At 41.1% G+C, this 15,146-nt stretch overlaps 1 protein-coding gene across 9 annotated transcripts in view; it reads left to right on the top strand.

Moving 5' to 3' along the window:
* The window catches only part of OS9 (OS9 endoplasmic reticulum lectin), a 29,738-nt gene that overhangs the window by 10,650 nt on the left and 3,942 nt on the right, over nt 1-15,146 (top strand). For 4 of the 9 annotated variants that reach the window (XM_023210659.2, XM_023210655.3, XM_023210657.3 and 1 more), the window contains exons 6-9: nt 13,257-13,467; nt 13,586-13,690; nt 13,904-14,004; nt 14,185-14,236. In XM_023210659.2, coding sequence (XP_023066427.2) covers nt 13,257-13,467; nt 13,586-13,690; nt 13,904-14,004; nt 14,185-14,236 — 469 coding nt within the window. Of the gene's footprint in view, nt 1-13,256; nt 13,468-13,585; nt 14,005-14,184; nt 14,237-15,146 lie in introns of all 9 variants that reach the window. The other 5 variants (XM_023210660.2, XM_023210658.2, XM_023210662.2 and 2 more) reach the window with 2 other exon arrangements.

Consider the following 15,146-nt stretch of genomic DNA (forward strand, 5'->3'; position numbering starts at 1 on the left):
TTTTTTTTTTTTTTTTTAGTAGAGACGGGGTTTCAGGGTGTTAGCCAGGATGGTCTCGATCTCCTGACCTTGTGATCCACCCGTCTCGGCCTCCCAAAGTGCTGGGATTACAGGGTTGAGCCACTGCGCCCAGCCTCCCCATGGAATAATCTTGATATCCTTACCAAAAATCAATTTACAATGTATGTGAGGGTTTATTTCTGGCCTCTCTATTCTATTCCATTGGTAAATATGTCTGTCTTTATGCCAGGATCACACTGTTTTGATTATAGTAGCTTTGTATTAAGATTTAAGTCAGGAAATGTGAGTCCTCTAACTTTGTTCTTTTTTTTTTTTTAAGATTGTTATAGATATTTGGGATCCCTGGAAATTCCATGTGAATTTTAAGATTGTTTTTTTCTGCAAAAAACACCATTGGATGCCTTTCATTTATTTTTCACTCCTAATCACTCTAAAACTTCCAGTACTATGTTGAATAGAAATGAAAAAAGTGGCTATCCTTGTCTTGTTCCTAATCTTAGGGGAGAAGCTTTCAATGTTTCACCATTGAGTATGATGTTAGCTGTGGGTTTTTCTTATATGGACTTTATCAATAATTGAAGACATTCCCTCCTATTCCTAGTTGATTGTTTTTTACATGAAAAGGTTATTGAATTTATCAAGTGCATTTTCTGCATCAGTTGAGATGATCATGTGAGTTTTTTCCCCTTCATTGTATTAATATAGTGTATGACATTGATTTACCTATGTTGAACCATCTTTGCATTCTTGGAGTGAATCCAACATAAATCATGATGTATAATGCTTTTAATATGCTGCTGAATTTGTTTGCTACCATTTAGTTGAGGAATTTTGCATCTGTATGTATAAAAGATACTAGTTGCCAGGCGTGGTGGCTCACACCTGTAATCCCAGCACTTTGGAAGGCCAAGGCAGGTGGACCATCTGAGGTCAGGAGTTCGAGACCAGCCTGGCCAACACAGTGAAACCCTGTCTGTACTGAAAATACAAAAATTAGCTGGGTGTGGTGGTGAGCACCTGTAATCCCAGCTACTCAGGAAACTGAGGCAGGAGAATCGCTTGAACCTGGGTGATGGAGGTTGCAGTGAGCCAGGATTGCGCCACTGCACTCCAGCCTGGGTGACAGAGCAAGACTCCATCTCAAAAAAAAAAAAAAAAAAAAAGATATTAGTCTATTGTTTTCTTGTAGTGTTTTGTAGTAGTATTGTCTAGCTTTGATACTATGGCAATGCCAGTCTCACAGAATAAGTTAGGAAGGCATTCTTTATAAATTTCAGATTTAATTATTTTGTCACCTGCATTCTATCTATACTTTGTCTTTTTGTTTATAGTGTCTTAAATGAATTTTAATTTAAAAAAAATTTAAATTCCAATGTAGTCAAACTTGTCACTCTTTTTCTTTATACCTTGTACATCTTATGTCTTTTATTTAATCCTTTCCTATTTACTATTCATTTATTTTTTCGGGTTTCTAAAAAAGTAGAAAAGTGTGAATAGAGTTTCTCATACTTTGGTTTACAATTCAATAAAAATTTATCTTAATGTATGTTATAAGATTAGGACCTAGATACACCTATTTTCCACAGTTGCCCCAGCACTGTTTATTGAATACACCATACATTCCTCTCTGATTTGTAATGCCTCCTCAGTTATTTACCAAGTTCTCAAATATATGTGCATTTTCTTCTTGGCTTCTCTTTTGTTCCAATAGTCTATCTATTCCTATGTCATTACCACATTGTTTTAATTACTATAGCTTTTTCGTAAATCTTAGTATCTGGTAGGATATACTCGCCTTTATTCTTCAAAACTGTCAGGCCTATCATTGGTCAAGTTCTATTAAAACTCCTTTTGGGGATTTTGGTTGGAATTTAATTTTAGACTGATTTGGAGAGAGTTGATACTTTATATTATGAAGCCTTCACACACTATGAACATGTTTGTTTCCATTTACTTGTTGTCCTATACTTTAGTAAACTTTTAATTTTCTCTAAAAATTCTTGTACATCTTATGTGAGATTAGTCTTAGATACCTTATAGTTTTTATTTTTGTATTGTTTGTGTATACAAATATTTCAAACATACAGGACCTTATAGTTTTTGATGCTATTTTAAATAGCATCTTTTACAAATTTCATTTTCTTTATTGTTATTATTATTTGAGATGGGGTCTTATTCTGTCATCAAGGCTGAGGTGCAGTCTTGGCTCACTGCAACCTCTGCCTCCCAGGTTCAAATGATTCTCTGCCTCAGCCTCCTGAGTAGCTGGGATTACAGGTGCGCACCACCATGCCCGGCTAATTATTGTGTTTTTTTTTAGAGAGGGGGTTTCGCCATGTTGGCCAGGCTAGTCTCAAACTCCTGGCCTCATGTGATCCACCCTTGGCCTACTAAAGTGTTGGGATTACCGGCATGAGCCACCGTGCCTGGCCAAAAATTCCATTTTCTGATTGTTGCTGGCATATGGTCACATTATTGGTTTTACATATTGATCTTATATTCAGCAACTTTTTTTTAACTCTTTCATTTTTAGTAGTTTACAAATTCTTGTGGATTTTCTGTATAGATAATTATGTCATTTGCAAGAGAAACAGTTTTGGTTTCTTCCTTTCTAAGTCTTATAGATTTCATTTTTCTTATACCTCAAGTGCAACAGAAGTGGCAATGATGGGCATCCTTGACTTGTTTCTGACTTTAAAGGGGATGCTCCTGAAGTTTCACTGTTAGCATGATGTTTTCCTGCAGGCTTTTTGCAGATACCTTTTATCAGGTATGTGAAGTTCCATTCTGTACCTAGACTGCTGGATATTTTCACCATGTATAGGTATGGAATTTTAACACATGCTTATTCTGTGTCTATTGAGATAGTCATATGGTTTTTTTAATATTAAAAATGTTAAATTTATAGTTTTTTTTTATTCTTTCATTTCGGGGATAATCCATGGTCATGAAGTATTTTTTTATACATTGCTATATTCAATATCCTGATAGTATAATTAACTTTTGTAACTATTTTCATAAGTGGATTGGTCTATAATTTTCTGTTCTTGTACTTACTTTGTTTTTGTATAAAGTTACATTCACTTCATAAAACATCTTGAGGAGCTTCCCTCTTTTTCTGCTCTGTGGAGCAGTTTGCTAAGATAGAGATTATTCTTCAAAGGTTAGATAAGGTCAGGTGTGGTGGTTCATGCCTGTAATCCCAGCACTGTGGGAGGCCAAGGCAGGAAGATTGCTTGAGCCTAGGAGCCCAGCCTGAGCAACATAGTGAGACTCCTGTCTCTCCAAAAAAAAGTTTTAAATTAGCGTGTTGTGGTGGTATACACCTGTAGTCCCAGCTACTTGGGAGGCTGAAGCAGGAGGATTGCTTGAGTTGGAGAGGTTGAGGCTGTTAGGAGCTGTTATGCCACTGGACTCCAGCCTGGGTGACAGAGCATGACTCTATCTCAAAAAAAAAAAAAAAAGAAAAAAAAAAGATTAGATAAAGTGAATCCTCCCCATCCCCACAATATGCTACAAAACTGGTATAGTGTGGGGATGGTTGTTGCTACTGATTTAATTTAATTTATTTAAAGATTGTAAGACTTTTTAGGTTTGCTACATCATGAAGCTTTAATAAAGTATAGTTTCATAGGCCATTATTCATTTGTCTAAATTTTCAAATGTATTAGCATAAAATTACAGTTTTTTAAATAAACTCTTTTTATAGATATATCCTCTTTTGCTTTCCTAATAATTGACTTTGCCTTTTCTCTTTTTTCTTGATCTGTGTTGCCAGAGGCTTGTCTACTTTATTAGGCCAATACCCACCTTTTGGTTTTGTTTATCTGGTTGTCCATTTAGTATTTCATTAACATTGTATTAGTCTGGTTGTCCATTTAGTATTTCATTAACATTGTATTAGTGCATTCCACATTGGTTTTTTTTTTTTTTTTTTGGGGACGGAGTCTCGCTCTGGCGCCCAGGCTGGAGTGCAGTGGCGCGATCTCGGCTCACTGCAAGCTCCGCCTCCCGGGTTTTACGACATTCTCCTGTCTCAGCCTCCGGAGTAGCTGGGACTACAGGCGCCCGCCATCTCGCCCGGCTAGTTTTTTTGTATTTTTTAGTAGAGACGGGGTTTCACCATGTAGGCCAGGATGGTCTCGATCTCCTGACATCATGATCCACCCGTCTCGGCCTCCCAAAGTGCTGGGATTACAGGCTTGAGCCTCCGCGCCCGGCCAATTCCACATTGTTATAAAGAAATACCTGTGACTGGGCAATTTACAAAGAAAAGAGGTTTGTCTCACAGTTGTGCTGGCCATACAGGAAGCATAGCAGCCTCTACTTCCGGGGAAGATTTAGGAAGATTCAATCATGGTGAAAGGCAAATGGGGAGCCAGAGTCTCACATGGCGGGAGCAGGAGCAAAAGAGAGACGGGGGATGTGCCACAACCAGATCTCTTGAGAACTCACTCACTATCACGAGATAGCACCAAGGGGATGGTGCTTTATGTGCCACCATGCCTGGCTAATTTTTGTATTTTTGTAGAGACGGGGTTTCTCCATGTTGGTCAGGCTGGTCTCGAACTCCTGACCTCAGGTGATCCACCTGCCTCGGCCTCCCAAAGTGCTGGGATTATAGGCGTGAGCCACTGTGCCCCACCACATGTTCATTATTTTATCTTTGTTATTTCCTTCCTTCTCCTTTCTTTGTGTTATTCTGATTTTTTTTTTCTAACAACTTGAATTTTTTTAACATTAAAAAATTCTGGCCGGGCATGGTAGCTCATGCCCTATAATCCTAGCATTTTGGGAGGCCAAGATGGGAGGATCACTTGAGGCTAGGAGTTTGAGACCAGCCTAGGTAACACAATGAGACCCTGTCTCTGAAAAAAAAAAAAAAAAAAAAAAAAGGCCGGTGTCGTGGTAATGTGCTGTGGTCCCAGCTACTTGGGAGGCTGAGTTGGGAGGATCCCTTCAACCCAGGAGGTCAAGGCTGCAGTGAGCTATGAACACGCCACTGCACTCCAGCCTTGGTGACAGAGCAAGACATCATCTCAAATTTTTTAAATAAAAAATTCTATATTAAATTTTCTGAATAGGCATCACATCCACATAACTCAACTATAGAAATGCTTAAAAGGTATACAGAGAAAAGGATTAACACATCTTGTCCCTCATTAGCCTCTTTCCATCCTTAAAGAAAGGTAACCATTGTTAATTTCCTTATATACTCTGAGATTTTTTTAAATGCACATATAAGCATATATCTTCGCACTCTTTCCAAATCAATATATATATGTAAAACCTTACTTGGGCCAGGTGTCGTGGCTCATGCCTGTAATCCTAGCACTTTGGGAAGTGGAGGCAGGAAGATCACTTGAGGCCAGTAGTTTGAGACCAGCCTGGCCAATGTAGTGAGATCCCATCTCTACAAAAACATATTTAGTCAGGTGTGGCAGTGTGTGCCTGTGGTCCCAGCTGCTCAGGAGGCTGATAAGGGAGGATCTTTTCAGCCCAGGAGGTCAAGGTTGCAGTGAGCTGTTGTCATACCATTGCACTCCAGCCTGAGCGACAGAGTGACACTCTGCCTCAAAAAAAAAAAAAAAAAAAAAAAAAAGTTGTCCTTATTCCTGTATATAGTTTCTGTTATTCTGTTATATAGCTGTATCATTGTTTATCTAAATAGTTCCCTGTTGGTGGACATTTAGCTTGTTTTAAATCTTTTATTAACACACGAGTGCTGCAGTGAATAATCTTGTACTTATAGAATATATGTAAATTAGGTTCCTGGAAGTAAGTTTGTGTAATTTTGCTATGTACTGCCAAATGACTCTGCTTAGGTAAATTACTTTCCCTCTAACAATGTATGAGAATGCTGATTTCCCTATAGCCATGCCAACTCGGTATATTTTTAAACTTTTGGATTTTGGCCATCATCAGCTAGGCATCAGAGAAAGAATGATTTCTTAGTGTGGTTTTAATTTGCATTTCTCTTAAGAAAAAAATGTCTAATTTTACTCATTTAAGGGTTGTCTCTATTCCCTTCTTTACTCTTTTCTTTCAGCTATCCAAATTCTTTGCTCATTTTCCTAATGGCTTACTGGTCTTTTTCTTGTCAATTTATAAGAACTGTATACAGTAGAGATATTATCCTTTTGTCTGTGATATAAGTTGCAAATATTTTTACAACTTCTTCAGCGAAATGCTTACCTCACTAAGTTTCAGTCTGTCTTCTCTCTTAATTATACACTCAAAGCTCTACATTTCACTGTAGGTATACTATTTTGGTTGCATCCCTCAAATTTTAATAAGTGATGTTTCCATTTTCATTATGGTTTCTACATGCTTCTGAACTTATTTAGAATTAGCTTAATATATTTCTAAACAAATGCATTTTGCTTTGTTGTTTTTATATGATTGCTAATGGTTTCTAATTTTATGCCATTGTGTCAATGATTCTTTTGGTGATTGTTGAGACTTTCTTTTTGATGAATTTTTAAAAATTGTGTGTTTGTGCTTGAAAGCATGTCTTTTCTCCATTTAAGCAGTTCAAGATGCTCATTGTATTGTTCAGATTTTCTGCAACTTTATGTTGAGTTGACTCGTGATCATTGAAAGAACTCTGTTAATATTCCCACTGTGATGGTGGATTTGGCAATTTTGTTAATTTTTTATTTATATATATATATATATTTTTTGAGACGGAGTCTCGCTCTGTCGCCGAGGCTGGAGTGCAGTGGCCGAATCTCAGCTCACTGCAAGCTCCGCCTCCTAGGCCCGTCTCAGCCTCCCAAAGTGCTGGGATTACAGGCTTGAACCACCGCGCCCAGCCTATTTATATGTTTTAAGGCTATGTTTAATTTTGAAATTAAATAATTTATAGGTTTTCTAATGTTGAACCAACTTTGCATTCCTGAAATGGACCGAATATGGTCATATATATTATCCTTGACTATCCTTTTTTTTTTTTTAATTTTTTTTTTTTTTTTTTTTTGACAGAGTCGTACTTTGTCACCCAGGCTGGAGTGCAGTGGCATGATCTCAGCTCACTGAAACCTCCGTCTCCCAGGTTCAAGAGATTCTTGTGTGTCAGCCTCCCAAGTAGCTGGAATTACAGGTGTGTGCCACCATGCCCAGCTAATTTTTGTATTTTTGGTAGAGACGGCGTTTCACCATGTTGGCCAGGCTGGTCTTGAACTCCTGACCTCAAGTAATCCACTTGCCTTGACCTCCTGAAGTACTGGGATTACAGGTGTGAGCCATCCGCACCTGGCTGAGGGTAGATTTTTAACTACTGATTCATTTTCTGAAGTAGTTTTAGGAATATTCAAAGTTTTCTATTTCTACTTTGGTCAGTTTAAGTTTTCTTTTCAGGAGTTTGTTCATTTCATCTGACTTAAGATTTATTGGCATAAAGTTCATTATATTCTTCTATCTTTTTAATCTCTGTGGCATCTGTAATTAGGTTCCTCTTTTCATTCCTTATGGGTTATTTTTGCGTCACTCATTTGTTACTGGTCAGTTGCATCAGAGGTTAGTCAGTTTTATTAGTCTTTTCAAAGAACCAACTTTTGGCTCTGTTGAGCTTCTCTATTGTATTTGTTTTCTATTAATTTCTACTCTAATCTTTCTTTTCCTTCCTTCTACTTTTCTGGGTTTATTTTGCTGTTTGTTCAACTTCTTTTTTTTTTTTTTTTGAGACGGAGTCTCGCTGTGTCGCCCAGGCTGGAGTGCAGTGGCGCGATCTCGGCTCACTGCAAGCTCCGCCTCCCGGGTTCATGCCATTCTCCCGCCTCAGCCTCCGAGTAGCTGGGACTACAGGCGCCCGCCACCACGACCGGCTAATTTTTTGTATTTTTAGTAGAGACGGGGTTTCACCGTGTTAGCCAAGATGGTTTCGATCTTCTGACCTCGTGATCCGCCCGCCTCGGCCTCCCAAAGTGCTGGGATTACAGGATTGAGCCACCGCGCCCGGCCCATTGTTCAACTTCTTGAAATGAATGCCTAGCTCGTTCATTTTCAGCTTTTCCTCTTTTATATCTCATAAATTTGTCTCCAACTACCTATATATCTCTCACAAGTTTTTAATGGCTATTTTAAATTCCTTATATAATTATTAAATAGATAATACTTTCCCATGATACAAAATCCAGAAAATACTATTTAAAAGGTATGTAATGAAATACTTCCCGGCTGGGCACGGTGGCTTATGTCTGTAATCCCAGCACTTTAGGAGGCCGAGGCAGGTGGACCACCTAAGGTCAGGAGTTCAAGACCAGCCTGGCCAACATGGTGAAACCCCATCTCTACTAAAAATACAAAAATTAGCGGGGTGTGGTGGGGCATGTCTGTAGTCCCAGCTACTCAGGAGGCTGAGGCAGGAGAATCACTTGAACCCAGGAGGCAGAGGTTGCAGTGAGCTGAGCCAAGATCATGCCACTATGCTCTAGCCTGGGCAACAGAGCAAGACTCTGTCTCAAAAAAAAAAAAAAAAAAAAAATATTTCCCTCCCATACTTGTCTCTCATCTGCTTATTTCCCATTCTCTCCCCACTGTCCCTTCTCCAGCTCCACAGGTTATCCCTGGTCTTATTTTTGCATGTATCCTTCCAGCCTTTTTTTGTGTGATTATGAACAATTATGAATGGAGATTCTTATTTCCTTTGCTTTTTATTTATAAACAATATATAGTAAATTAAACACACTGTTCTATACCTTGCTTTTATTTCCCTTGACAATAAACCTTAGAGATCTTTCAATGGCAGTACATCTTTTTTTTTTTTCTTTTTTGAGACGGATTCTTGCTCTGTTGCCCAGGCTGGGGTGCAGTGGTGTGATCTTGGCTCATTGCAACCTACGCCCCCTGGGTTCAAGGGATTCTCCTGCCTCAGCCTCCTGAGTAGCTGGGACTACAGGTGTGCACCACCACACCCAGCTAATTTTTGTATTTTTAGTAGAGACAGGGTTTCACCATGTGTTGGCCAGGATGGTCTCAGTCTCTTGACCTAGTGATGCACCTGCCTTGGCTTCCCAAAGTATTGAGATTACAGGCATGAGCCACCACACCTGGCCCTTTTTAGTTTTTATAGCCGCATAAAGTTCCATTGTGTGTTCCATCATTTTGTCACCATTATTCTACTGGTTGAAATAGTTCTCCCCCCCAATTCTTTTGTTATCACAAATGATTATTACATTGTACATATATGCATGTGTAAATATATCTTATATATAATTGGGCTGGGCACAGTGGCTAATGCCAATAATCCCAGCACTTTGGGAGACTGAGGAGAGAGGATCATTTGAGCCCAGGAGTTTGAGACTAGCCTGGACAACAGAGCAAGACCCTGCATCTATAAAAAAAGAAAAGAAAGTAAGCAAAAAAAAAGCATAATTGCCAGGTGCAAGTTATGGATATTTAAAGATTGTCTTTTTTGAAACCTTTTATTACAGAAACTTAAAAACATATATAAACTCCCTACAGAGGTGTATCTGTGGTTCCCTGTCTTTGGACACATAGGATGGTATTCCTGTTCTCTATTTCATTTATTTTTGTTCTAGTCTGTATTCTTTCCTTCTGCTGGCTCTTGGTTTAGTGTATTCTTCTTTTTCTAGTTTCTTAAGGTAGAAGGGTAGATTATGGAGTCAAGATTTTGTTTTTAAAAAATTGATGTTTATAGGTATGAATTTCCCTCTAAGCACTACTTCAGCTGCATCCTGTAAGTTTGGATATGTTGTGTCTTCAGTTTCATTCATTTTTGAGGTATTTTACAGTTTTCTTTTGATTTTTTTCCTTTAACTCATTGGTTACTAGATTATTGTTTAATTTCTACATGTTTCTGAACTTCCAAATTTTTTTCCTTATTCATTTCTAATTTTATTCCATTGTGGTCAGAGAACACACTTTGTATGACTTAAATTCTTAATTCTTTGAACATATTTATTAATGTAATGGCTACTTTTAAGTCTTTGTGAGATCTAACATCTGGGCCCTCTCATGGGTGGTTTCTGTTGCCTGCATATTTTTCCCATATATGTTTCATACTTTACTGTTTCTGCGTGTTTCGTAATTGTTGAAAACCATTTTAGATAGTATGTTGCAATAACTCCAAATAGAAATTCCTGCCCTCCACCCCATGGCTTTTGTTTGTTCATTTGTTCAGTGACTTGGCTGAACTACTTGAGTGGAGTCTCTTTCCCTCACAATATGAAGCCTCTAGTGTCTTCTCAGAGGGCACAGTCTTGGCCCTGCACACAGCCACACTAGATGACAGTGGTTTCAGCAGGCTCTTTCTGACTGTTTCTTTCATGAATTTGTTAAGCCATCTGCCTCTGCTGGTATCACCCCCAGCTGTTAGGCTCCACTCATTGCCAACTAATTGCTTTATTGTTTTTGACATGTGGGGCATAAGTTGTTCCATAGTTTAGTCCAGTTAATTGTGGGGCCCTTTGTCAGGCTAGTTTTTGAGGGCAATATGTAGGTTTGTTGTGACTCCAGGACGGCTCTCAGTTGCCCTTTCCCTGGTTCTCTCTGTTAAACTAGCTGTCCCAAGGTTTAGCCTATTGCTATCACGGAGCAATCAGCCTCCTTTTAATTGCCTCCTGCCAAAATCTCTACATTTTTGAAGTGCCTCTAAGCTTGAATTTCCCCATACTCTGTGTCATATTAAGTTAGGTCCTTTGGAGAATGTTAGAGCTCTGTGTTCTTATGGACTGCCTCTCCCCCTGGGCAAAGTCTCCGAGGCCCTGCTCTGGAGTTGGGGTCAGGAACAATGGCTTGCTTCCCTTGGAAGGACATTCCTGTTTTATGAGCAGGGAGCTAGGCAGGGATGACAGCCTCTACTCTCTAAGTTTGCATCTCCTTTTGTGAACCCTCCACTCTCTGAGTAAGCTTCAGTGAGGACAATCAGGACCCTGATACTCTTGTCCCGCTGCACTTGAAGTAAAGCCTCTGCCCTGTGGGTGGGGCTGGGTGGAGGAAGGGAGCCCTTGATCTTTTTTAGGAGTTTAGTTGCTGTACCTTGGAGCTCGTGGCCCTCCTGGTAAAACACCATATACCATATCTCATGACTGCATGTTGAGAGAATCGGAAGTCCCTCCCCTGCTCCACCGCCCCGCCCCACCTTTTTTTTTTTTTAAACTACACTCACCTGCTGGAGTGGAGCTTTTGTCAAACTGAGCTATTGGGTGGGGTTGTAGTAACTCCAGATAGAAATTCCTGCCCTCCACCCCATGGCTTTTGTTGAGGGAGCAGGTCATGGCTCAAGTGCTGCAAATTCTCACTATTCAAGATTTAGTAGCTGGGCATGGTGGCTAACACCTGTAATCCCAACACTTTGGGTGAGAGGATTGCTTGAGCCCAGGAGTTGGAGAAAGCCTGGACAACACAGCGGGACCCTGTCTCTACAAAAAATTTTTAAAAATTAGTTGGATATGGTGGCACACACCTGTAGTCCTACCTTGGGAGGTTGAAGTGGGAAGATTGCTTGAACCTAGGAGGTTGAGGATTCAGTGAGCTGTGATTGTGCCACTGCACTCCAGCCTGGGTGGCACAGTGAGACCCTGTCTGAAAAAAAAAAAGATTTAGTAGATTTCTTGAGTAAATATTTCCTCATTTATTATATGTCCTTAGGAAAATTTCCAAAGAGTTTAAATGCTTTGTGTTCTTTTGTTTGTTTGTATTGAAACAGAGTTTTGCTCTTGTTGCCCAGGCTGGAGTGCAATGGCACGATCTCAGCTCACCACAACCTCCGCTTCCCAGGTTCAAGCGGTTCTCCTGCCTCAGCCTCCCAAGTAGCTGGGATTACAGGCATGCGCCACGAGGCTGGCTAATTTTGTATTTTTAGTAGAGATGGGGTTTCTCCATGTTGGTCAGGCTGGTCTCAAATTCCTGACCTCAGGTGATCTGTCTGCCTCGGCCTCCCAAAGTGCTGGGATTATAGGTGTGAGCCACTGCGCCTGGCCATGCTTTGTGTTTTTAAGTTTTCATCAGTTATGGAGTTTCCCTGTGGAGTGTGCGAAGTCCCTCATGCTGCCATTTCAGAAGTAGGACCTCTCCCACTTTTTGTTTGTTTTTGAGACAAGGTCTTACTTTCCACACAGGTTGGAGTGCAGTGGCATGATCTTGGCTCACTGTAACTTTGAACTCCTGGGCTTAAGGGATCTTCCCAAAGATCCCTTAAGTCTCAGTCTCCCAAATAACTGGGACTACAGGTGCACACCACCATACTTGGCTAATTTTTTAAAACTTTTTGTGGAGATGAGTCTCACTATGTTGCCAAGGGTGGTCTTGAATTTTTGGCATCAAGCCATCCTCCTGCCTTGGCCTCCCGGAGTGTTGGGATTACAGTTGTGAACCACCAGCCTGTCTTACTTTTAATAGTTATTTTAGAAATTAGAATATTGCATGCTTAATTTATCAAAGGCCAATCAGTATCTTTACCCTCTTTCTGAATGATATAAGAATCTTAGAATTGTTTGAAGTTTTTAACTATATACACATATATAAAAAATACATATTTACACACAAATATATATACACTTTAAAAAATAATACAGGCCGGGCCTCATGGCTCATGTCTGTAATCCCAGCACTTTGGGAGGCTAAGGCGGGCGGATCACCTGAGGTCAAGAGTTCAAGACCAGCTGGGCCAACACAGTGAAACCCCATCTCTACAAAAATACAAAAATTAGCCAGGCATGATGGCAGGTGCCTGTAATCCCAGCTACTTGGGAGGCTGAGGCTGGAGAATCGCTTGAATCCAGGAGGCAGAGGTTGCAGTGAGCCGAGATCATGCCATTGCACTCCAGCCTGGGTGACAGAGTGAGAATCCATCTCAATAATAATAATAATAATAATAATAATAATAATAATACATATATAAAGCAAATATAAGTATATATATATATACACACACACAATATTTATACAAAATAGGAATATGAAACACAAATTGGTTACCTACAGTGAAGCTGCCTGAGTTCAGTTCCTGTTTTTACCACTTAAAAGCTGGTCAACCTGAACAAGTGCCTTAACCGCATCACACCTGTTTCTGGAGGCATGAAGTTGAGATACCAATACCCCTTCACTGGGTCTTTGTGATAATTAAGTGAGCCAATTTATGTAAAGTGCCATATGCACAATGTATACACAATGCTTGACAGATAATCAGTGCTTAGTAAAGACACCTGTTCTAAGAACTAAAGCAAGTTATTGTTGGTGATTAAGTGTATTCACCCTTTCTGTCCTGGCAGTTCCTCTGTGACGAGGGTGCAGGTATTTCTGGGGACTACATCGATCGCGTGGACGAGCCCTTGTCCTGCTCTTATGTGCTGACCATTCGCACTCCTCGGCTCTGCCCCCACCCTCTCCTCCGGCCCCCACCCAGTGCTGCACCCCAGGCCATCCTCTGTCACCCTTCCCTGCAGCCTGAGGAGTACATGGCCTATGTTCAGAGGCAAGCAGGTGAGTAATTAGAGAAGGAGGAGAAGAAGGGGAGATATGGGGGCAGGGGGCGGCAAAAGATCAAGTATTGAATAGCCAGAGGAATGTGTTCCTGGCCTGCTTGCATGCTGTTTCTCAGTAGCCTCAAAGCAGTATGGAGATAAAATCATAGAGGAGCTGCAAGATCTGGGCCCCCAAGTATGGAGTGAGACCAAGTCTGGGGTGGCACCCCAAAAGATGGCAGGTAGGACCTTGTTTCACCTGTACCATGAAACTCGCTTCCATTTTTTCCCTTCCCCTGATCTTACTGTCCTGACTGACTGGTGGGGTGGAGTGGAAGAGTACCATGGGCTCTCATCCCTTGGTGATAGAGGAGGGGAAGGGACCCCATCCTATTTGCTCCTTTCTGTCTCACCCCTCCTGTCAGATCAATGTCTCCCTGTTCTCTGTACCCTAGGTGCGAGCCCGACCAAGGATGACAGTAAGGACTCAGATTTCTGGAAGATGCTTAATGAACCAGAGGACCAGGCCCCAGGAGGGGAGGAGATGCAGGCTGAGGTGAGACCAGCTGCCTCAGAGGAACAGGATGGGAATGGGGAGGGTCACTGTAGCTGGGGTCATTGTGAGGTGACCTCCATCTACCTAGGGATGCAAGGATATCCCCAGAACCTTTGCCTTCATAGTATGGAGGGCATGAACAGGCTTTCATACTTGACTCTTTCCTTTTCTCCTTGTCAGGAGCAGGACCCAAGCCCTGAGGCAACAGATTCAGCTCCAGGTGCTCCCAATGGTGAGTGAACCTTCCATGTCTCCTTTACCATATATATTTTAGGATTGGCAGGGATAGAGATGGAGGGGAGAGCTAAGCACTGGGAGGGAGGTTGGGTAGCCAGGCCAGCAGCAAATTCATTTTTACAGGAGTTAATACTCTTTGTAGACAGCACTGCTATTTTAGCAAGGTGGCAGAACACAGTAGCTCCACCACTTGGTGACTTTGTAATTCACTTAACCTCAATTTTCTTACTCATAAAATGAGGGTAATAACCCCTACCCTAGAGAGTTGCATGGGATTAAATGAGAATACATCCATAATTCATAGTAGAAGGCCTGGAACTGAATAAACTAAATGGTTAATATTTGTGGAAAGAGGAGTAGGGTTCCAGGGAAGACAAGTCCTTAGCCCCAGGATCTCCTGTGTAGTCCTAAAAGCTGGAGTGACTGCCAGAAGGGCCTCAGAAGTGCATGGAAGAGTGGGGACTTAGCAGCTTGTTAGCATCCATCTCTCCTACCGGAGTGTCCACCTTAGAACGGTGCTCTCTGCAGACGAATGTTTGCCCTTGTCTCACTATTTAACAGGTAAACCCTAGAGGCAGGGACCATGTCCTTCCTTGGTCTCTCATTACCTGTCCTTAAGAATCCGAAGAGCATTTAGGAGTGCAGTAGCGCACACCTGTAATCGTAGTTACTTGGAAGGCTGATGCAGGAAGATTGCTTGAGCCCAGGAATTCAAGATTAGCTTGGGCAACATGGTAACACTCCATGTCGAAAAAGAGCCGGGTGCGGTGGCTCATACCTGTAATCCCAGCACTTTGAGAGGCTGAGGCAGGTGGATTACCTGAGGTCAACAGTTTGAGACAAACCTGACCAACACAGTGAAACCCCATCTCCACTAAAAATATAAAAATTAGCTGGGCATGGTG

The sequence above is a fragment of the Piliocolobus tephrosceles genome, chromosome 10 (assembly GCF_002776525.5).
Source record: "Piliocolobus tephrosceles isolate RC106 chromosome 10, ASM277652v3, whole genome shotgun sequence".
NCBI classification, from domain to species: domain Eukaryota; kingdom Metazoa; phylum Chordata; class Mammalia; order Primates; family Cercopithecidae; genus Piliocolobus; species Piliocolobus tephrosceles.